Source organism: Schistocerca nitens, chromosome 1, assembly GCF_023898315.1.
Source record: "Schistocerca nitens isolate TAMUIC-IGC-003100 chromosome 1, iqSchNite1.1, whole genome shotgun sequence".
NCBI classification, from domain to species: domain Eukaryota; kingdom Metazoa; phylum Arthropoda; class Insecta; order Orthoptera; family Acrididae; genus Schistocerca; species Schistocerca nitens.
This window is the reverse complement of record NC_064614.1, coordinates 889031002-889056390: the sequence shown is the minus strand read 5'-3', so window position 1 is coordinate 889056390 and position 25389 is coordinate 889031002. Positions and strand designations below refer to the sequence as shown.

The 25389-nt window shown below is 37.4% G+C and overlaps 1 protein-coding gene across 1 annotated transcript in view; it reads right to left on the bottom strand.

Annotated features, from left to right (window-relative positions):
• Positions 1 to 1308: 1308 nt before the first annotated feature.
• The window catches only part of LOC126191621 (rotatin), a 378723-nt gene continuing 354642 nt past the window's right edge, over positions 1309 to 25389 (bottom strand). The window contains exons 29-31 of the mRNA XM_049932539.1: positions 16956 to 17096; positions 8503 to 8632; positions 1309 to 1842 (exon numbers count right to left, since the gene is read on the bottom strand). Coding sequence (XP_049788496.1) covers positions 1565 to 1842; positions 8503 to 8632; positions 16956 to 17096 — 549 coding nt within the window. The 3' untranslated portion in view covers positions 1309 to 1564. The remainder of the gene's footprint in view (positions 1843 to 8502; positions 8633 to 16955; positions 17097 to 25389) is intronic.

Here is a 25389-nt window from a genome sequence, read left to right as displayed (position 1 = left end):
TGCCCATTGTTTCGTGTGGTGCTCCACAGCAGACGACCCCTACCTATTTCCATGTTGATCCAGTGACATCATCAATTACAACTGCAGTGGGCACGGGATCATTGAAATTTGACCATGGAAACCTGTGGCCTGGTCAGCTGAATTACTTTTCCTATTACACCTGGTTGATGGTCATGTCTGGATATGCCATTATTGATGTGAAGGGTTGCTCAGAACATGCACTGTGCCATGTACACAGGCTGGTGGGGGTAGTATTACACTATGGGGGCCATCCACATGAGCTTCCATGGGACCTGCAGTAGTAATCCTAAGCAACATAACAGCTGCAGACTATTATTATTAATGTTTTTTTTTTATGTAAACACCATTGTGGATCGCCTGCATAGCTTCATGTTTGATATCTGGATCAATGGCAATGGCATCTTCCAGCAGAATAACTGTCCATGTCACATGGCCAGAATTTTGCTACAGTGATTTGAGAAGCATGATAGTGACCTACTTTTACATCTGTATGACTACTCTGTAAGGTACATTTAAATGCCTGGCAAAGGATTCATCAAACCACTTTCACTCTTTTTTCTCTACCATTCCACTCTCAAACAGTGTGCGGAAAAAAAGAACACTCAATTCTTTCTGTGCAAGCTCTGATTTCTCTTGCTTTATTAGAATGGTGATTTCATCCTCTGTAGGTGGGCATCATCAAAATACTTCCTTGTTAGGAGTAGAACGTTAGAGATTGAAATTTTGTGAAGAGAAGAAGAAGATGATGAAGTTTGGTTGGTGGGGAACTCAACTATGCGGTTATCAGCGCCCATATGAAGTCCCAACCTCGCCACATTCACGAATGATGATGAAATGATGAGGACAACACAAACACCCAGTCTCGTGAAAATATCTTGATGCAATGACTTGCATATTGTATCTAAGACACACTCACCTTAAATCCACAAGCCCATAATTTACAGGAATTGCAAGACCTATGCATAGACATCTGTGCCACATACCTCCATAGTTCAACCAAGGGCTTGTTGAATCCGTGCCATACAGAAATGGTGCTTTATTGCAGTCCAGAGATGGACCAGCAAGCTATTAAGCATGTGATCACAATGATTTGGTTTATCAAAGTATGTTTGCCCATTACCATAAAAATGTATTATGAGACCACTACTTGTTTCTTCATTTACACTTTCTGATATGAATCTTCTCAGTAGACAGTTCGAACAATAACAGAAGACAGTGAAATAATATAATTCCAGTTATTATGAAAGAATTTTATTTTATAAAAAACATTAAAATTACAATCTCTTTACACTGTTGGCACAATGCATAAAATACCTGTTTAACAAGATTATAATCATTATAGTATGAAGCACAATAAAACAATTATCACAGATGAAGTAGGTAAAACATACTCTCATAATCATAAAAAAGATAAAAAATGATATAAACTCATCAACATTTACATGTACCACTACAGCTCTGTGGTGAATAAGGTGCATGTGCACAGTGCACAAGTTACGAGGATTAAATCTGCACCTTCATAGAAGTTAATACCCATTTTTCTTCACAGATCTTCAGTCATCAAATTTTTCTTGTCATCAGCATTTAAAACACTAAGAACATAACTAAATATATCAGCCTTTTTCTCATCTTCTTCACTGTGGCATGACAGATTGAGCTGGTTCACAATGTCTTGCAATTTTGTAGCTATACCAGCTGATTTCATGGTTATTTTAGCCTTTTGATTGTTAGCAGTCACAGCCCATACCATTAGCACAACTAAATATTTTTGTTCTAAACTCCCCTCAGACAGCTTATTGAACAGAAGTTTTATGTATTCACCTGTAAAGAAAAATTCAATAAGTGTCATGCATTGCAAAATATATAAAGGAAGTCACTTATTGCACCACCACAAAAGAGTAATTTGTGACTGCATTTGTTAAATGTAATAGGAGTTTGGCTGTGGTAATAAGTGCAGAAAAATAATGTAAAGTTAGAAAATGATCTCAGAAAATGAGTGCAAAAATTGCACTAATATGAAATTTTAAAGACAAAAAAAGAGTGATGTAATTAGTGATAATATGATCCTAAACAAACAAAATGTTTGAGTTTCTTTCTGAAACACTTCACATAGAAAACAGGAAGATCCAAAAAGTTTACTGAGCAGCCTTCCATTAGTAAAACTGAATGCTGACTTTAACATCTGCAGATGTTGTTTAAGAAGAGTACATTAGCAGTCTGGTGCCAGACAGGAATCTAGGAATAGAGATGGTCAGACTTAAACGTTGTTGTTGTTGTGGTCTTCAGTCCTGAGACTGGCTTGATGCAGCTCTCCATGCTACTCTATCCTGTGCAAGCTTCTTCATCTCCTAGTACCTACTGCAAGCTACATCCTTCTGAATCTGCTTGGTGTATTCATCTCTTGGTCTCCCTCTACGATTTTTACCCTCCATGCTGCTCTCCAATACTAAATTGGCGAGCCCTTGATGCCTCAGAACATGTCCTACCAACCGATCCCTTCTTCTAGTCAAGTTGTGCCACAAACTTCTCTTCTCCCCAATCCTCTTCAACACCTCCTCATTAGTTATGTGATCTACCCATCTAATCTTCAGCATTCTTCTGTAGCACCACATTTTGAAAGCTTCTATTCTCTTCTTGTCTAAACTATTTATCATCCACGTTTCACTTCCATACATGGCTACACTCCATACAAATACTTTCAGAAACGACTTCCTGACATTTAAATCTATACTCGATGTTAACAAATTTTTCTTCTTCAGTAACGCTTTTCTTGCCATTGCCAGTCTACATTTTATATCCTCTCTACTTCGACCATCATCAGTTATTTTGCTCCCCAAATAGCAAAACTCCTTTACTACTTTAAGTGTCTCATTTCCTAATTTGATTCCCTCAGCATCACGCGATTTAATTCGACTACATTCCATTATCCTCGTTTTGCTTTTGTTGATGTTCATCTTATACCCTCCTTTCAGGACACTGTCCATTCCGTTCAACTGCTCTTCCAAGTCCTTTGCTGTCTCTGACAGAATTACAATGTCATCGGTGAATCTCAAAGTTTTTATTTCTTCTCCATGGATTTTAATACCAACTCCGAACTTTTCTTTTGTTTCCTTAAATAAAACTCACTTATTACTTGTGGCCTTCACAGCTGTTAGGGAGTTGGTTAAGAATGAACTTATGGCTTGTGCACAAGTGCTCATGTGCAAGACAATTTGGTCATACTCATAGCAGAAGGGAAACTGCTGAAGGGAAAAAAAACTGCATGCATGACAAGGACACAAGTAGTGAAGTCATTATTTCATCATCATAATATTTTCAATTTTGCATTTTCTTGTGAACTTGTTTACAAACAGCATAGTAGTTTTCATTTGTTAAATATGTGCCTGTAAGGAAAACATTTGTCCTGTTTAATCATCTTCAATACATGAAGTTATTTCATGAATTCAGTGAGTAGTCCTTCACATGTGACATGTGTAATGCTTTGCATCCCTCTCTCTGGCACTAATAAACATAGCCCACTGAACCACTATATCCGTTTCACCGTCCACCAGAAATTAAAAATAACATTAATAAACATTTGTTCTGTTGAATACAGGTCATACCTCTTTCTCTTACCTATTTAAAACATTGAAGCTAACTTCTTTTCTAATTAATGAGAAAGGAAAAAAGCAGAAATGAAAATAATATTACGATTATTCCCATTAAGGTCACAAAATGAAACTTGGTGAAAAGTTGCTTCAGTAGATAAGAAACATTATTCAATTTTTTTGATGAAATCAAAGGAACATGTTTTCTAAATTCAGTCTCAAAATTTATTATTCACTACAGCTTCCATTTTCACTGACATCTGGCAATATTCCCAAACATTTGGCCATAACTGAACTCTACAGCTTGATGTGGAACAGAGATTACTTAATTTAAATAATACAATGAGCAAAAGAGATACACAGATCTTGTAATTTTATCATATCAGTGTTCACAAACTAAGTGAGTTGTGAAAATAAACTTAAGTACTCTAATTTCCAATGAAAGTAAAAGAGAAGAAAGAAAACTCCAGGAAAATCTGATAACTTTGGATTGGGGGCTTTGTTCATCTGACATTAAATGATGCAAAGTCTTAATAAAGTTAAGGAACTAGTTGCTTGAAATTATTCTTGTTTATCATGGGCCAATTGGGCAGTATGTACATTCTGCCTGGTAATATTCGTAGAAGGTCCTTCTTAGTAGTCATAGCACTGTGACAAATGGCACTTGAGTGTCAAAGAGTGTAACAAGTTCTAAAAGCACAGAGTAAAATTGCAGGCTTACTGACCAATGTCAATCGCCGGCTCTTGCAATGTTGCCCCTCACAAGGATGTCAGCGACTTCGTGTATGGAACAAGGGTGTGATGAGCTTAAGAGCAAGTATGAAAGCTGAGATGCCTGGCTCTACCCAAATGAGTATTTGAAAGTATATGAGGGGCAATATAGAGGGAAAAACACTAAAGAGTGATTCTGACTGTCCTTCTAGATGGCTGGGAATCATTATTATGAGTATTTGGCAAAGCTGATACCTCTTTGTAAGTCCAAATTGATCTGGGTGTTTTCCAAAACTTATGTTAATGTATATCAGTGCAATGCCTACATGTCTGATGAACCTTGTAGCTTATTTTTAAAAAAATATGTGTGTCCTTACATTCATAAGGAATATGCTCAATATAGGTAATGGATATCAATATTCAGAGCATACATCATCATTTCTGATGAGTTCTTTGTCATTTATGTTATTCTTTTCTTTTAGAACTTACAAATCCAACAGTTCTGCCCACTTCACCATTGTTACCGCATTCTTCCAGGGATGGCATTTCTCCTTCACTTGGGTTAATATATAGTGTATTCAGAAACAGTCTGAAAAGCTTGTGTGAGTGTTTCAGGGTAGGTTGTGCTGAGGAATAAACATTGAGATAAACATTTGATATGTTGTGCAATTTCTGAGTTAATTGGCACTGATGTTAGCAAATCAGCTACTGCTTGCACAAATTCAAGTGGCCTGCCAGATACAATTAATGTCATTTGTTCTCATAGGATAAATAATAGTGCTTTAGACTGCTCAGCCTTTGGTTTGGGTTCAATCCTTACTACCATCCCATGCCCAATTTTTGTATCACTCTCTTGTTCAGTTTTAGGAAATCAAACAAAGAATATGTTTGGCCAACACCATCTCTGGTGCGTTGCTTGAATTTGGGCTCACAACAGCCTGATAGGCTAACGTAAATGCTAATTAACTTGGAAATAGTGCAATGTATCAATTTTTTTAATTCACAAATATTTCTCAGCACAATGTAGCCTGTGATACCTTTACAAGCTTTTCAGGCTTTTTCTGACCACACTGTATATGACTTTTTATCCGACTAATCTTATTAAGAATACTTAATAACAGTTATTCAGCATACTTGCTTCTAATAATTTTCTTTCTCTTTTTGTAAAGGATGATAGTTCCCTAAGTGTTTTTTGCCATGTAGTAAAATCAATCTTCTTGGTACAATACACCAAATAGCTCCACCCCCCCCCCCCCTCCCAAAAGGATATGCTTGATCTACTTACTCATCAGTATTTTCATTTCAATTCCACACATAAAAGTTCCCATGAGTTGCTCAGAGGTCTTCTGCATTGACAGGCACTTAAAATAAACCACCTTTTTTGTTTGCCTTTTTGCCCTCTGTAAAATATAATTCAGGCTGTCTGCCAATATTTTGAAGGGTTGAACACTCAACTCTTCAATGATTTTTTTTTTTTTTAGGATAGCAACCACCTTGTCTGTTATTTATACATACACTGCTGGCCACTAAAATTGGAACATAAAGAACAAATGCCAAATGCACTTCAATATGCAAATGATCAGCATTTCATGCAAAATAGGTAGGTGTAACTCTGTCTAAAGTATGAGATTATGCAGTAGGTTTGTCATTTATAAATCTTATCTGATTGTCATTTAACTGGATAGATAAAAAAATCTACTCACCAAGTGGTGGCAGAACACACACATAAAAGACAGTTGTAATTGGCAAGCTTTTGGAGCCAATGGTTCCTTCTTCAGGCAGAAGGGTTGAAGGGGAAGGAAGACAAGTGAAGGAAAAGGACTGGAGAGTCTTTCCTTCTCATCCTGCATGGAAGTCTCCCCTGACCCACAGTTATGGGTGAATTTCCTGAAACCTACCCCTTTTCCTAGTCCTCTCCAACCCTTCTGCCTGAAGAAGGAACCACTGGCGCCAAAAGCTTGCCTATTACAACCGTCTTTTATGTGTGTGTTCTGCCGCAGCTTTGATGAGTAGATTTTTTATCTATCCAATTAAATAATTGTCTTCATTGTTGTCTGAATGTCAGTTGTTTGTGAAAAGTTTGTGTTAGGAAGGAGAAACATATACTAGCACATGTTGGAAATCAACTGCAGCACCAGCATGGTCTATTGAGACTGCAGTTTATCATTCTGTGATAATGCTGCTCATGTTGGTCGGGATCCCATTACTGTCATGTAAATATGACACTGACAGGTTCAGGGGGGCCAACCAGGGTGTCAGTAGCCCCATGAGGCTAGTGCCCGAGATGACAGAATGTTCACTCAGTCATGCAGATCTCATACAACCATGTCAAGTACCTGTAAATCATGAAATGGGCTTATTTGCACTTACAGTGTGACTGTGTGGAGCATCACAGACTGATAGCATGGACACCATTGTTCTGGTTTCTCCTGATGTGGCAGCAGAGAGATGTACTAACAGTAACATATCCATTGTCAACAATTGATGAAGGTGGAGCAGGATGTTACCTTTTCAGAGCAGTCTCAGTTTTGTGTCACCATCATAATAGAGGTATCCATATCTGGAGGCTTCAAGGAGTATAAATTGTGCCATATAGTACTCATCATCATTATATGGGCCAAGCACGTGAAATGATGGTTTTGTAGTGTGTAACATGATCGCCTCTGATTCGCAGAACTGGTAACTTGGGTAGCAGCCATTACATTTCTGAGGTTTGAGGCCAGTGGCTGTTCCATATCTTCAGAGTCTACATGACGCTGTCTTCCAACAAGATAATGGAAGGCTACATGTTGTCCATGCTCTCCTGACTGACCTCGATAAGAGGTTGTTCCATGGTTGCCTTGACCAGAACACTCTCCAGATTTCCCACAAATTGAAAACATCTGGTCATGGGTTGGAGAGAGACATGTATGCTATCACTCACCAGCCACTATCACTGATGAACTTTGGTACAGTGGAAGTCACATGAAATGACGTACCCATGTCTGTCATCCAAGCTCAGTTTGATTCAATGCCCAACCAAGTTAGAGCCACTACATGTGTGCCAAATTTTACACCCTGTATACCATCAAATCGCCTAAAAATTTAATCATGTATTCTTCCTATTGTACTATATATTCACAACGTGTAAAATTTCGTTATATGCTATCCTTCCTGGTGTTCCAATTTTAATGGCCAACGCTGTATCATTTTCTTGGTTTCCAAGATTTTAATACTTCACAAGAAAGCCACATCATAAACTCACTGACATTTGATACTGGGTTCTAAATGCTGAGACAATGTTTAGACGGGACCACCAAAGAATTTATCACATGCTGATACTTAACTCATTCTGTTCATAAATTAATCTTGATTCAGAATCTATATATAACTCTTTAGTCACTGCCAACTCTAACAATTATTATTTAACTTATTTTTCCAAGATTACTATGTAGTAAGGAGGAGGTCTGAAACACTAAAAATGTTTAACAGTGAACAGTACCTTAAGATGCACAAATGATTTATTATTTTGACTGCTCCACATAAATGTATACTCTGCAGATGTCCAGCATGAAATGATGAGACCAATGAAAAGGTTAGTATACCTTATTTATCTGAAGGATACCAGTGGACAAATCAATTTGGGAAAAAAAATATCAGACTCAGAAAAAAAGTGTCACTCATAGTGACACCGATATAATGTTCATGTCGATTCTCTAAATTGTCTAACAATTGCTCACATTCAGTCTGGAAATTGGACACAGTCACACTTTCTAACTTCTCCCTTCACTGCCAAACTCCCCCCCCCCCCCCCCCCCCACACACACACACAAAAGCATGCAAATGAATGAACGAACACACATAAATTAATAATAAAGCTGGTGTGGTAAATGAAATGAAACGAAATGATCATGTGCCATTGATGGCAGGGAGGCCCCATGCGGGGAAGTTCGGCCGATAGGTTGCAAGTCTTATTTCAGGTGACACCACATTGGGTGACTTGCATGTCAGTGATGATGTGACAAGGATGATGACAACACAACACCCAGTCCATGAGTGGAGGAAATCTCCAACCCAGCCGAGTCGGGAATCGAACCCGGGCCTGCTGCATGGTAGGCAAACACATTACCACTCATCTAAGCAGGCAGATGCTGGCGTGGTATTAACATATAAATCATTTTATACAGAATATGTAGATGCTTACCATGCCCAACCAGACGAGCTCTATTTGAATGGCTGAAAGTAACATTGCGAAGTACTTCTAGGGCTTTAATCTGACATGGCTCTTTGAGTGTTTTAGCAAATACCATAAGTGTATCTAATGAGTCATTTGCCTGAAACAAATAAATAATTTTCCAGTCAGGAACATGTATCACAGTTACAATGTAAAAACTGTATGAATACTTTGTTAAAAATCAACATATGAGTAACTCTACAAACTATCACTTCTTATAACTAAGGGTTTTATTAACTATATCAAAAGAAAAACGTAAATTAGAAAACCAAAAAATTATGAGGCAAAAGGATGGCCAATAGTTACCAACTGGATGCAAAATTCAATGTAGTTGTGGAGAGAAACACTTACAAGTACTTCAAGTGACCTGCTACTCCTATCCAAACTTTCCCAATCTCTCTCTCCTTCCTCCATGAAGAAGGTACATACACGTTCTGAAAGCTAAGTATAGTTCCTTCCTACTTTTTAGTGTTTATATCAGCAATAATAACTAAGAGTATTGTAATATCATGTAGGAGTAATAGGAACTGCATTACAGTATGAAGGAAAGTCACAAATCAGCAGCAGAATTTCACTACCGGTAATATTATGAAGCACTGAAAAGTGCCACTAAAACTATTACAACCATGCAATATACTAAGAAAGTAGATGGGCCCATGAAAAATTAAAAACTATATCGTCAGTTTACAAAGAATTATCGAGGCCGAGTGTGGGATCTTAACATGTTACATGAAGCTCCTGCTGGCATGGTACGGCATGGCTATCAGTGGCCAAGATCAACAGGCCGCAACAGATTATGTAATCACTGAGTTCACAGAGATTCCTACAGGACAGCATATTTAGGTGAAGACCCAGGGTGACTCAAAAAGAAGAGAAGAAATCACTCCTTGGCTTTTGACAAGATCAATGTGTTGTTTATTTAATCATTTGATACATCTCTAACTTCTACAGGTTCTCTATGTACCGTTGTTCGGTTCTCGGCTGACACTACTACAGTTCTTAAATACTATTACACACAGTTGTATTACTAACAAAATTAAATTTCACAGATATTCCATGACCCCTGATAAAGCAGACACAGTTTCACCTTTAGATAATGTACACATACGAAATGTACAACACACATAGGTTTATGAAGAAAAAAAAAGTCCAGAAATGTCAGTCCTTGTAGAAACTTCATGAAACTGTTAGTGAACTACTAAAGCTTTGGAATTTTTTTATAAATTCTCCCTGCCAACAGCTGATAACTTGAATGAAAATTTTATTTGTATGGGCAACTATGCAGAATTTTTACAAGCTGATTTTACAGGTATAGATTACGCTGTATATGGTTAAAAGAAACTAGTGAGGAGGAAACAAAATCAATATGATTGTTGAATCATTGAAGACTATACTCTGATTTAAACTATTTGTCACTTGACAGGTAACAGACTATGTGGCTCCCACCACCAACAAAGCAAAGGGTGCCTGGTACTGTTGGCTGCCACTCTGTTGCCACTACCACTAGATCTGTCCTCCTTAAAGCAATGTGCCAGCCAGTCCTCAACGAGCCACTGTAGTGACACATTTTAGTGACTCTCAGCTTCACATACCTTACGATGTGTGATGAAAGTTGTCAGAAGAGGGGCAGACCGCACACTCCTAGGAAAGTGTCGGACATGGCGTGATTATGCACAGTCAGTCACGTGAATTCGTGTATTCTATGACAGAGTGTTCTAAGAGAGAGAGAGAGAGAGAGAGAGAGAGAGAGAGAGAGAGAGAGAGGGATGCACGGGTGCCTCTACTTCCTCTGGGTAAAGTGGTGCAGCAAACTGCAGCTGCTCTGCAAATCAGTGAATGATCACTGATAACAATCTGCAAAGAGAAATTTGTGAAGGAAGAATTATGCAAGCCATCTAGACTGGAGACATGTGGGAAGAAGAGGTGTGTCGAGAAAAGGTTAATAAATCTCGGCTCTTTTCAGGAAGGTGTGATTTGTCGTCAGATATATGCAAAGTATTGGAGGAAGGTTTATCTGACAGTCAAAAGCTACTCGCTACCTTTGTAGTAGTGGACTTAATTCAGAATAGTAAATAGTCCTCGTTATTAGTCATGAAAATGTTAGGATTCTGCTACAAAAGCATTTCTGACCACAATTTTTAATGGAACACCAAGATATTGCAGCATGTCACTTTCTTAGAGAATTAGTAGGGAAAAATTCTGACTATCATTTGGCTTCATGAAACATGGGTGAATATTGGAGGCAATTTAAAAAATAGTTTGGACAGACGATACCATCAGTGGCAGTATGGCACCTCCAGTCAGCAGAGAAGAAAGAATAATTGTAGCACATGCCAGAAATTCAAAGGATTCCTTCTAACTGTCTGCTGTTATTCACTTCAAACAAGACTCCAACTACCACCAAGACATGAATCAATACTTTTGTGAAAAGATTTGAAGTCACTGTGCCCACACTGCCCACAAGGGCAGAACTATTAGAAATTGTGTTGCAACACAAGCTGAAGAATCTAGTTTACATTGTGGATGAAACAGCAAAAAAATATGAGCATGAAGTGCTCAGATTGCTGCCCTATCATTGCCACTTCAACACAACACAACTGATTTGGGCCACGGTTAAGTGTCATGTTGATTCAGAAAATAATCAATTTACATTGACCGAAGTGGAATGGATTTTGTAGGAGACAGTAGAAAAAGTGACGCCAAAAGACTGGCAAAACGGAGTGGATCAAGTGAAACGAGTGATAGAGGAAGCATGGAATAATGAAGTGGTGTCAAGGACTGGATAATATCTGTAACAATGAGCAGTGCCGACACTGATTCTGATTTTGAATGAAGTGTTGTCTTCCCATTGTATGATTAGTATTTAGTGTATAGTGAATGAATGTCTTACTTCCATTAAATCTTGTGTTTGTGACTTTATTTTGATCGGTCTCTCTTGATGTTGTGAGACTAAGGAATACTGTTCAGCCACCTCCCATCATATCCTTATGGTAAGTTAGACTACATTTTAAATATATTTCATTTTGTGTAAACTCAAAGATGTTAGTTCACATGTGTAATAGTTTTCAGGATATGCAAAGATAAGAAGGGAACTTTTCCAGATGTAATCTAAGAGTTCTTACCCCCCCCCCCCCCCCCCATTTTTTTTTTTTTTAGCTGATTGAGACTTTAGACATTAAACTTCAGACTTCTTACGAGTTAAATACTGAAAACTGCATAAAAATGCCATTTTCAGACGTATTTACGTATATAGGAAATGTAATGCAGTATGAAAATTTTAAGAGATACGTTGCCAAGCAAGATATTTTAGTAATCAGTGGAAAAAAGTATGGCTGAGAGAGCATTGGTTTTTGAGATATGACATGATAAGTTTCAAGCTATTTACAAATGGAAAAATTTGATCTCTTTAAACAAAAAATTAATATCTCTTTTCCTAATTAAAATTAAGAACAGATTCTTGACATTAAGAACAGGTGTTTGTCATGCCGAGAGAGACTATAGAGGTCTACTTTGTATGTGAATTTGAGATTTTTTACTTGAGTTTTGGGGAAGATAGAGGCTTTAAAGCAATTTTCTATCTCTGTGGAGAGCGATGCACTGTGGAGGTTGCCTGCAGACTGTACTAGACGCAAGAATGCTACAGCTTTAGAGCTTCCACATCAAGTGACAACTAATTTAAATCAGATTATAGTGGCTCACAGAAGTAAGACAAAATAGCAAGGTATTAAAGACACATTTGCACCATACCCATGTCATGCAGTATGTATTATAGGTACAGGCAATTTTGAAATTCAGAGATTCATTAGAGAAGCCTCTTTATGTATCAACTGCATCACTATCATTTAGCTTCAGGAAAGGAGCATCAAAAGAAGATGCACTTTTTTAGTTTTTATGTGTTGTGTCAAACATGGGGTTGATATTACATCTGTAAAACAGTAGTTTGACCATGTGCTTTCCATACTGATCTTCTGGACTCCATCAACAAAGCTATAATAACTACTATAAATCCAAAAAGCATCCAAGCAGGTATTCCCTCTTGCTAAGTTGCTGTGACTGGCATCCCTTGCTGAAAACACGCATTGTCTCACAATATGATTAACCACAAGCACAATAAAAATAAAACCAACATGCAATATCTGCATATTTATACCTTCCATATTATTTAGGTTATTATTTTCTTACTATATAAATTACTTTCATTGTGATTATCATTTATTGCTGAGAAGACACAGGGATATGCCTCACTCCCCTGGAGCGGTATTCACCACTAAATGCTGTCTGTCAGACAGTGGGTAAAAATTTTGGTGGCAGTGCTGTTTACCCCTACCCCTAAGTCAACCTTAATGTGAAATAATGAATATTATTATTTCTTCTGGTACTATAGTTATGTACATGACTGTTCCTTTTGAACTGTAGTGGGTTATTTACAACAAATGTCACGAGAAAATACATTTACTGTGAAGCAGTAGTCAAAATGCTTAAGTCCATGTACATACCTGTCAAAGATGAGCGTCAGTAAACACCATATGTTATTCTTACAATCTACAACAAACATCATGAGGAAATACATATGTGATGAAGCAATAGTGAAAATGCATAACTCCTTAAACGTACCTGAACAAGACAATCACGGGTGAAAATCTTATTTTACTCTTACAAGCAGCTTTTAAGCAATTAATACTTTCTTAAAGACGAGTTACCCCCAGAACATAGTTCCACAGGACAGTAATGAATGAAAATACGAAACATATGGTAACTTAATGATTGTTCTCTCCCCAAGACTTACAATGGTTTGACACTTTAGGAGTCCAAAAAGGTGTTTTATGCAGTTTAAATTCTCATGAATATGGACACCTAAAAATGTTGTTGTTTCAACCCTCGTTATTACTTTCTAACTATGTGTTACATTTATTAATGGCGTAATACATCTAGGTACAAAGAACTAATTTTTTTTTAACTTTTCAAATTTTATTTTACTTAATTTTATTTATTTATTTAAATTGGGAGTGAAACCATCTACAGAAAATCACACAATAATACTTTTAAGAACATTATTCACCATGTCTTCTGTTGCTAGACATACATTTGGGTTGATTACATTACTCAGGGTGTACATGTGGACACAAAATCCTGGAATTCTTGGCTAAAAATACACTTTTCCAGGGTGGAAGGACATTTTTTCAGTGTTAAGTGATAATATTTTCCCTCAGAGCTCTAAAACTTATCAATCCATTGAATGGTAAAGGATTTATACACCAGTGTAGAACTTCCCAGAAATTTAGGAAATGAAACTCACAAAAAATAACATGGTTCTGAAACATCTATGATGTGTGGCAACATGTACATTGCATATTTCTGTATTATGAAAGTATAAATACCAATTCCACCAAACACAGCAGGTTGCTCCCAAAGCACTGAAACCGAGATTGCGATGTGCTTTTGTCAGCCAGTCATATCTCACATCACATGATCTCACCGGCCAATAACAGCATGACTTAAGAAACATGTACAAATAAATTGGCTACAAATTAATGTTTAAACAATGGAAAAATCCAGGGTGGAATAATGATAATATAAAGAAAAGGACAGATTGCTACTCACCATATAGTAGAGATGCTGAGTCGCAGAGTCACTGAAATTAGACAACCACGTAAATGCAACTCTCGCACGCACACACATGACCACAGACACTGTGGTTGCCGAGGCCAGACAGCGAGCTGCAGCACATGGTGGGAGAGCAGTCTGGATGATGGAGGTAAGGAGGTGGCTGGGCTGGGGAGGGTTAGGGATAGCAGGATAGGGGTGGAGACAGTAAAGTGTTGCTTTTGAGGGTGTACAGTGACGAGGTGGAGAGAGGCTAGGGCAGCTAGATGGGGAGGGGGGGGGGGGGGGAGCGTAGAAGTAAAAAGAAAAAAAGACTATGGGTGTGTTGGTAGAATTGAGGGTTGTGTAGTGCTGGAATGGGAACAGGGAAGGCGATAAGCAGGTAAAGGACAATGACTATAGAAGGTTGCCACGAGGATGGTTATGAGAATGTAGGATATATTGCAGTGAGAGTTCACAGCTGGCCAGTTCACAAAAGGTGGAGCTGGTAGTGGGTATTCAGATGGCACAGGGTGTGAAGCAGTCATTGAAATTAAGAATGTCATGTTGGGTAGTGTGCTCAGCAACTGGATGGTTAAGCTGTTTCTTGACCATAGTTTGTTGGTGGCCATTCATGCTGACGTACAGCCTATTGATTGTCATGCCAGTGTAGAATACAGTGAGGTGCGTTGGGGTGAGTGTGTATCTCTATGTCACGATAAAAAATACTGGTCCTCTCCATACACTCAGCAGACACAGGCTTTCACTTGAGGTTGTCCTTTTCATGAAGGGGCATCTCTGCTTCCATGGTGTGCAGAGCACAATGACATTATATAATATTAATATTATACCAACAATATATAACAATATTATTCTGGTCGGAAAAGCTGGTGGTAGTTGTCACGTGTGCGGGAGGTGTGCTTGTTTGTGTGAAAGAGATAGATAGATAGAGAGAGAGAGAGAGAGAGAGAGAGAGAGAGAGAGAGAGAGAGAGAGTGTGTGTGTGTGTGTGTGTGTGTGTGTGTGTGTGTATGTGTGTGTGTGTGTGTGTGTGTGTTTGTTTGTTTTCTTTTTCTTTGCTGAGAAGGCTTTGGCCAAAAGCTACAATGTGTAACTTTCTTTTTATTCTGCAGGGTGGTGAGAAAAAGTGCTTTAAATATATCTGTGTACTTAAAAACCAAGCAGAAAGCTGCACTCAAAGAGTAGATAATTTTGGAGTCACAAGAAATTGAAATTGCAATGTAAGCTGAATTTTGTCACCAAAGAGGTGACAGTGACATTTACCGTTTTGAGAAAACTATTGGTAAAGTCTTGATGAAATATAAATGTAGGGAATATCGGGAAAATTTATTAACGCTTCTGGACCTTCTAAAATAGCCAGTCTTTCTGCCACATAATTAATGAAATGACAATACATACACATTATCTGCATCTTATTGCATGATTATGACAATGTGCTTACATATTTTCATTAAATTTTGGAATGTTGGCATCCAAGGTTGTTTACATAAAAATGTACTGACAGACATTAACATTCATAAAAACACTATGGCAAAAGAACACTGCTGTTAAGATCTGAGAACACAGTAATTATTAATAAAAATATTACTTTATAATGTATAGGTCATTCTCGCTTCTAGATTATTATTGGAGGGAACTTTAATATAAAATGATAATTACTGTATGTATGCAATGTAGTGTCCCCTGCTGGATTTTCATTCACTGTATTCAATGGAGAATTAATACTGTTCTGCTTAGTTGACAGTTGCCTTGGGTGTAGTAATGCAATGCTTCTTATTATGATTGAAGTACTACTGCTGGAAGGAAATTTAACTTAACAACTTCTACTTTTCTTCGATAATCAGTTGTATACTTTCGTATATATACTCCATATGCTGTCCACAAGCATGTGCAAAATCCTTACATGTTTCTTACATTTATTTGGCCTTTGACACCTTACTAAACAGTAAGGAAATACTTCAAACATAATGTCCAACTGAGAAAATTATGTATAAGTTCTTCCATAGGGCAACAAGTTCAGAATTCAGAATGAAAGTTCAATTCATATTCATTTGTTTCAATATCAATATTGTCAGTGTCCTCTTTCCTTGCATTTATTCCAGTGATATCACACCTCTCCAAAATAGGCCAGTGATACATGGAGCCCTTATCTTGTGCCGCTCACAAAGTTAATGCCATGGCAGCCCTGCCTTGAACACATGCGTCTACTCACAGCATGGTTCTCCACTTGAAAATAAAACAATAGGGTGGGCTCTCTTACACAATAATTGGTTTTACAGTTTTTCATTCATGAGTATCATTTGTCAATAAGAATATATAGGAATACCCATCATTCCTTCGAAGTGATGTATAACACCGCAGCAAATAGCTGAAAGTAGTGTGGGAAAGGATATATGTATCCTAAAGACATACAAAATACTAATTAATAAATAGATGAAATATATTTAATGTTACTATCTTCATTTGTACAGTTCCTTGGGGATTTGTTACCATGACTGTTTTCTCAAAAAAAAAAAAAAAAAAAAAATAAATAAATAAATAAATAAATAAATAAATAAATAAATAAATAAATAAATACATAAATAAAAGTTTCTTAGCACTAATGTTACGTAATACAAGGGTGAGTGTACAGTATATACAAAGGCACACAGTAGTATTTCCTTCTGTTTGGTAAGATATTGATGGCCAAGTTAACTGCATTAACATTTTTTTTCACAACATTGAGAAATTAACAAAAATCACTGTAAATAGAAACTTATTCTTAAAAATATATTGACAAAAGGAAAATTGTAAAATCTTACAAAATTCTTTTTGCTTGCCTTGGAAATTGTAATCTGTCCTTCTGGATATGACGATAAGTCAGTCAAGAAATCAAGCCACATATTCTGCAAATAGTCAGTCTCAGTGCTGGGTTTTCGGCTTTGTGTATGCAGATATGTTAGTCCTCGAAGCAAATTGCTCTAATGGACAAAAAAAGACAAGTTTGTGAATCAACTTTTTATAAATTCTGACTGCATCATAAAGAAATATCACAATATTTATCTTCAAATCAAACTTTCAGTCAATGATAAGCAGTAAAGATATAGTTAGATATAATTTCCATCTTGCTTCTTCCTGTATCTAGTCCAGTTTTGTTTTACTCCCACAGCAGCCATTAAAGGAGACAGGAGTAGTGTATCATACTTAAAAGTCAAATGTCATTTTCTGTAATTGACTGCTCTTTTATGAAATAATGTTTACTAAAGCAGAACAAAACATGTCATTACTTGAATTAGTTTTACTTAAGTAATTTGAGTGGATATAAATTAGGAATTATCCTGTGCTATAAATGTGACCTTAAAATAAAATGATGTGACAAAATTGTATAATGACTGTGTGAAATACATCAGTCGAAGGCTCGGTTAGCAAATACTTTGAAGGCACATTAAAAGCAACATAAACCAGATGAAAAACCTTCTGTTGCCACTTGTCCTCACAAGTGAGTTAAGCTCTTTGGACCGGCCGATTGTGGTGATATTTCGTGTACGCTAATTTTGAAGTTTTAGTAAGTAGTAAGTGTAGTGTCTAGATTTTATTAGGTTTAATTGCGTTCAGTAGTGTAATAACTGGGGCAGTGAAGATTTTAAGTTCTGTGCCGCATTTTTAAAGAAGATAGCATAAAACTGTTACCACTTAACAGCAGTTTGTAGGCCTGCTCCGTGTGCGCCTACTTTTGAAGTTTTAGTAAGTATTAAGTGCACTATCTAGATTTTATTAGGTTTAATTGCATTCAGCAGTGTAATATCTGTTTGGGGAAGTGAAGATTTCAAGTTCTCTGCCGCATTTTTAAAGAAAATAGCGTAAAACCGTTACTGCTTAACAGCCGTTTTTAGGCCTAAATTTTGTGTGCGAAAGTTAGGTGATTCAAAGTGTAATTAAGTAAGTACATATTATATTTCTATTAGAGCACTACAGAGCATAGTAAATAGGAAATAATTTTTATTTAGCAAAAGCTTAAAAAGTAGGCCAGTATTGTAAGCAATCATGAGTGTGAAGTGTTTTAGCTGCCGTAGGAAAGTTAGTTCTGGGGTGCTATGCAGCTATTGTGACAGATCGTTTCACTGGGGGGAATTTAGTGGCATGGAAATTGGGGAACAACATGAGACTCTTCCTAGGTACTGTAGAGTGTGTTCACGGGATATGAAAATAGCAGAACAGGAGGGGAAGATTACAGCCCTTCAGGCTGAATTAGATAAAGCTAGAGAGAAACTAATTAGGTTAAGGGGTAAGAAGGGTGAAGAGAAGTGGGAAGTGGTAGCAGGGAACAGGGGCCACAGAAAGAGGACAGTATCTGACAGTTTCATTGCTGGCACAAAAAAACCGATTTGCCCTGCTGCTAAAGTTACATAATGAAGAGCCTCATGTAGATGTAGGTGTAGCTGCTGCTCAGCAGAGTTCAGTTAGGAATCCTGTTGCTTCACAAAAAGTAGGAAGTAGGAAGAAAATTCTGCTGTTAGGTAGCAATCATGGAAGAGGTGTAGGCCAACTTCTGCAGGGAAGATTAGGTGACAGCTACCAGGTCTCAAACTTTTTCAAGCCTATTGCATATCTGAGTCAAGTGATAGAGGGCATAGGACCTTTGTGTAAAGGTTTCATCAAGGAGTATCACGTTGTAATAGTGGGTGGACCAGGGAACAGTATCGATAGGGACCAGGGCTACAGAATTGAGAGTGACCTGGTAAAAATAGCATCAGCAACAAACCATACTACTGTTGAGTTTGGGCCTAAATACTATAGTGATCAGCATTTTGAAGCATGTGCCACACAAGTAGAAACATACAAAAGAAAAATAGTTATAGTCACAATATACAGGGCTCCAACTGGTAATTTCCAGCTATTCACTAAACAGCTTGATGCAGTATAAATTTTTTAACTTCTAAAAATAATGAACTCATACTAAGTGGAGATTTTAATTTACATTTTCTGGTGGATAGTCACTCTAGATCCATACTAGAGTCTCTTATCACTTCTTATAATCTCACTCCCTTAGTACAGTTTCCAACCAGGGTTACGGGTACCACTGATAATATTTTCATAGATACTACTACACTAGCAAATCATAGTATAAATCCAATATTTAATGGCCTTTCATATCATGCAAAGTTGCTTACATTTAACATAGTGGGGTCTGATTCAACTAATAACAGGAAGTGGAAACTATATGAATAATAAATGAAGCAGGAATTGAAGGTATAAAAAACTGTTTGAGGAATATGGACTGGAAAGATGTATACAATTCACCCAGGATAAATGAAAAATATAGCTGTTTCTCTAATACGGGCATAGGTCACATTGAAAACTGCTGTGCCCTAAGAAAGTAATCAAAGCAAATAGATTAAATGTTTCAAAACCTTGGACTACAAATGGAATAAAAGTATCTTGCAAAACAAAAAGAAGACTGTACTTAATGTCAAGGGAAAACGATGACTACAGAGCTAAATCACATTACAAATTATATTGTAAAATTCTAAACAAAGTAATCAGAACCTCAAAATGTATTTATTTTAAAGAAAAAGTAAATGCCTCTAGTAACAAGATAAAAACTATATGGAACATAGTAAAAAGTGAAACAGGGAAACCTAACCAGGCAAATGAGGAAATTATGTTAAATGTAAATAATGAGTTGATTAGAGATACCTCCAAAATTGCATACACTTTAAACAACTTTTTCCTTTCAGTAGCAGACAACTTAGGTTTGCATAGTTCCTCAGAGGACACCTTTAAATATTTAAAAAATGCAATTCTGCAACATTTTGACAAAATTCAACTATATCCTACCTCAACAAAAGAGATTTCTAATATTATTAGCTCTCTTAAAAACAAATGTTCCCGTGGTTATGATGAAATCAGCACTACCATAATTAAATGTTGCTCCTCAGAACTTTGTGACATACTGAGTTACTTATGTAATGAATCCCTACGCAGTGGTACTTTTCCAGATAGGCTTTAATATGCTATTGTCAAACCATTGCACAAAAAAGGAGACAAATCATGAGTGGAAAACTTCTGTCCAATTTCATTATTGGCAATATTTTCAAAAGTGTTTGAAAGGGTTATGTACAATATACTTTACAAACACTTAGTATAGAAAAATATTCTCATTCACAATCAGTTTGGATTCCGGAAAGGACTGTCAACTGATCAAGCTATATTCACTTTTACAGATGATATACTAGAATCAATAAATCAAAAGTTATTACCACTTGGAATATTCTGTGATCTGACTAAAGCTTTTGATTGTATTAAGCATGATATCCTTATACAAAATTTAAAATATTAGGTGGTAACAGGAGTGGCAGGCTCATGGTTCTCATCCGATCTTTTTAATAGAAAACAGTGTGTGTCTTTATTTCAGGCTTACCACATAACAACAGTCATTCAAAATATGAAACCATCAGACAAGGGGTGCCCCAGGGCTCTATTTTAGGTCCCTTGTTGTTCCTATTATACGAGGGGGGACCCAAAAGAAACTGGATTGTTGTCATAAAAAATTTATTGATGAACCTTTTTACAAAATTACTTCAGTCACCCTCAAAATACTCTCCATTACATGCGATACACTTGTCAAGTCTCTTTTCCCACTGTTGGAAGCATGTTTGGAACTCTTCAAGTTTGATATTGTCCGGTGCCCTTTGCGAAGCTGTTTTTACCACCTCCACATCGTCATAATGCTTCCCTTTTAGTGGTTTTTTTTTTTTCATTCGTGGAAATAGGAAAAAGTCGCAAGGGGCTAGGTCCGGCGAATATGGAGCGTGGGGAATGACAGACCACCTCTGAGATGCCAAATAGTGGGTCACTCGTAAGGCCGTGTGTGCTGGAGCGCTGTCGTGATGCAGAAACCAGTCACCTGATCGCCAAAGTTCCGGGCGTTTCCACCTCACATTCTCTCGCAGACGCCTTAAAACATCCAAGTAAAAGTGCTGGTTAACAATCTGGCCAGGGGGTACGAATTCCCGATGCACAATTCCACGAACATCAAAAAAGACAATGATCATCGTCTTCACATTTGACCTCACTTGCCTTGTTTTTTTTTGGTCTGGGAGAGTTGGGAGTCCTCCACTGGCTTGAAGCTTGCTTGGTTTCTGGGTCATACCCGTAACACCAACTCTCATCCCCTGTACTGACACACATTCATGTGGATGGTTATTTGCTTCTGTGTGAGAAGGCGCGGAACAAATTTAGCAGCAACACATCTCATGTGCAAATCCTCACTCAAAATCCGCTGGCACAAGCTCCAATTGATTCCTGTCTCTGCTGAAATTTGGTTGATCGTTTGGCAACGATCCTCATTGATCTTTTGGCGGACCTTTTCAATGTTCTCCTCATTTCACGATGTTGAAGGGCGTCCAGAACGAGCTTGGTCTTCAACACACATCTCACCACGTTTAAAGCACCCAAACCACTCGAAAATCTGTGTGCGGCTCATAGCGTCCTGCTGGAAAGCTTCCTGAAGCATTTGGTGTGTCTCCGTTGCAGTTTTTTAAAGCAGGAAACAAAATTTCACACACACTCTTTGTTCTTTTAAAGTTGCCATAACGACTTCGCAGAGGTAACCCGCCAACAGTCAGAGAAACACAATACCACACTTGCACGTTCAGCTCTACGCTGACGCCATCTGCACAGCTGTTTCATGAAGGTCTCTACTAACACCATCTAGCGTGAGAACCCTGCACTGCGTCTACGAGTGGCAGCGGCCGCGAAGTCCGGTTTCTTTTGCCCCCCCCCCCCCCCCCGTATATTAATGATCTTCCATATGCAGTGTCACAAAATGCAAATTTTTTCTTACTTGCAGATGATACAAGTATTGGTATAAAAAACAGTACCCATGATCTCACTGAGCAATCAGCTAATGAAATATTTGTAAGTATCAATGGGTGGTTCACAGCAAACGGACTATCACTGAATTTTGACAAGACCCAGTACATACAGTTTAGTACCTCACAAAGAATACCTGACCCTATAAGTAGAATGTATTCAAACAATGAAATTACAGCTGTAGACAGTGTCAAATTTTTAGGGCTACAAATTGACCACAATCTAAATTGGAAAACTCACACCCTAGACTTAATTAAATGCTTTAGTTCAGCTAAATTACCAGTAGCCACGATAACAGAAATAGGTGATTTAAAAATGAAGAAGTTAATTTATTCAGCCTACTTCCATTCACTAATGAGTTATGGAATCATCTTTTGGGGAAACGCCTCTCACAAAGAGAACATTTTCAAAATTCAGAAACGAGTCATTAAAATTATATCTCGTGTCAGTCCTAGATCATCATGCAGAGACCTCTTTAAGAAACTTGGTATTCTAACTACTATTTCTCAGTACATATACTCACTGATGCCCTTTGTCATTTCCAACACATCTCTTTTTACACAAAATAGTGTAAAACATGATTATAATACCAGAACCAAAAACAATCTGTATAAGGACTATAAAAGCTTATTATTAGTACAAAAAGGAGTCAAATACATGGGTACTCATATATTCAGTAACTTACTAGAGCATATCAAAGGTCTTGTAAGTGATAAAGATCAGTTTCAGAGTGAATAAAAGAACTTCCTGTTGGCCAACTCCTTCTACTCCATCGATGAATATCTTCACAAGGATTATAGCTCCTAACCATGTCTGCATTAGGATTGTACAATATCCAAGTATCTGAGTAAGACTCTTTCCACATCCCAGAGACTCCTCTCCAAGGGATCCATGGAAAATGATAAATGTAATGTAAAGTGGGTTTCTCTGGGACATAAGTGACTTCCACTTCATATCTCACTTTCCCCAACCTCTCTCTATCTCTTCCCTGAGAAAAGAAACAATACGTAGTGGAAGCTTCACTGTCCTTTTACCTCTTTCCATAGATGCTCACGACAGTAACACGGGAACATTCCACCACCTTTGCTGTTTTCGAGATAATTTTCACAGGCTCTCTGTAATAATAATCTGCCCTTTGTCAAAGTCGTTTATCTCATTGGATTTCCCCATTTGCAGCCCATAACTTCACTAGAGTGATCCCCAATCTGTGTCTGCTATGCTTTAATACTTTTGTTACGGTATCACATACACACAACACCTCCAGGCGGCATCCGAAGTCGCAGTGGGCAGTGGTCATAATGTTTTGGCTTATCAGAGTATATATCCAATAACGATGGCAGTAATAAAATCAAAGACATTAAAGCATGTATAATAATATACAGCTATTCATCTGTGAACAGAATGAGGAGGGGGAATCAAGTGATTGTAACATGAGATGCTATCATCATACGCTATGTGCAGCTTGCAAAATACAAAATTAAGCGTATTTACCACATAACGTACACTAGCAGGGATACTGCTTTCTCATTTATTATTGTTTTAAACTTCTAAAAAAAAGAAAGACACTGTACAGAGCATGCCACATAAAATTCAAATGAAACCATTACAAACTATAATGAGAAAACATTACGCAAAAATTCATGGCAGTCACTCTGTAAGTATTTAATGTTCTGGGCACTGCACTCTATATGTTGTTTTTGTTGTGTCGGCCACTGTGAGAGTCAGCACCAACATAAACATGGAAGGAGCAAAGTTGCGATGCCGGTGGCAGGAATTCAAAATGATCTGTACATAACACCTGAAAATTAATTGATCACTTTATTTCTAAAAAGAAAATTAGCTTAACTTCTTCCTGTGCCTCCTACTAAAAGTACTTTTCTCTCTACTAATATTCACAGTACGCAAGCTAAGTAACGTCTTCTTGCTACTCAATACTTATATTCTTGAAGTCTGTGACAGATCTGATGCCAACCGGTGATGGGCGACTGATTAAATCAGCATTGGCAGGGTGTGCTGAACTCTATCTTCCTGGAGATGTGGCACTGCACACTCTTTCCATTGGCGTGCAGGTCAGCGCATTTTTGAAGCCGTTTCACTGTGCTGCACTGGATATTTGGCAAGTTCTGCTCAATTCCTCTACCATGTTCCTGGCGATTTTTACTTATCTGTTTATTTCTTTTGCAGTTTATTCACGCACTGATTTAAACTGTCATAAACGCAAAAACTCAACTGGTTCTATTGCTTCATTACCAAATATTACTATTTCATTTTGGAATGTCGATCACACATTACTTTAGTGTTATTATAACTGACTTTCAGGAGTGCTTACAAAGTTATTCCATTAATTTCTTCACAGAATGAAGCTTGAAACATGGTACACACACTCAATCTACCATACCAAAAACACTATGCTGAAATAGACCTTTACCATGTAGTTAAAACTTTCAACTAATGTTTTTTTCTAACGAACTAATGGATTGGACTTCTGCTTCTAAATACAATTTTTCCAGGTGCCTCCCTGGCAAAGAAGAGACATGGTTTGAATATGTAACTGGTAACCTTCTGTGTATTCCAACAGACAATGGAAAGTGCAGGCTGGAATATCAACAATATTACACATTGAGCTTTCGGCCAAAGCCTTCTTCAGGAGAGAAATCACACACACACACACACACACACACACACACACACCAAGCAATCACACCTCACACACATGTGCCCACTATCTCTGACCAGAACCCATCACTTTGTCAAAATACAAATGGTGGGAAAACTGTTAAAACATTGCATCAGGATAAATTTGTTAGTTGGCCAATAGCAGAAGAACATTTTGTGCAAGCATTTCACTAAGAAAGTTTGCATAGTATCTGGATTACTAAATCCATAGATCTAGTCTGTATAGCATTTAACACATAAGTGAAGAGTCCGACTTTTCCTAATGAATAACTGGCAAAAAATCTTGTTTCCTGATATTGTTTTAATTATATATGTTGTGCTTCATCAATCGTCATTTAATAATAACACAAAACTATACTTGTTTCTTTGAACATGAATGTTTCACAATTCACATGTCTTCCTACTTCGTAGAATTTCCATTGTACACACACACACACACACACACACACACACACAAAATAATAATAAAAACAAGACTGGCAATTCTCGTTGTATTAGGAGTGAATAATTACTCCAAAGCATGCTCAAGCCAGCACGATGGCCAGTGAACAACTGTCACAAAAGCTGTAAACTAACAGTGCTCCTTAGATGGCTGCTAATGAAATAAATAAATAAATAAATAAATAAGTAATCTATTAAAAGTGAAAGAGGAGGAAGACAAGTTAATACAATGGTCACACAAAGTTCTGAAAGTGTCACAATGTATAATTGGTCTGCTTGTTT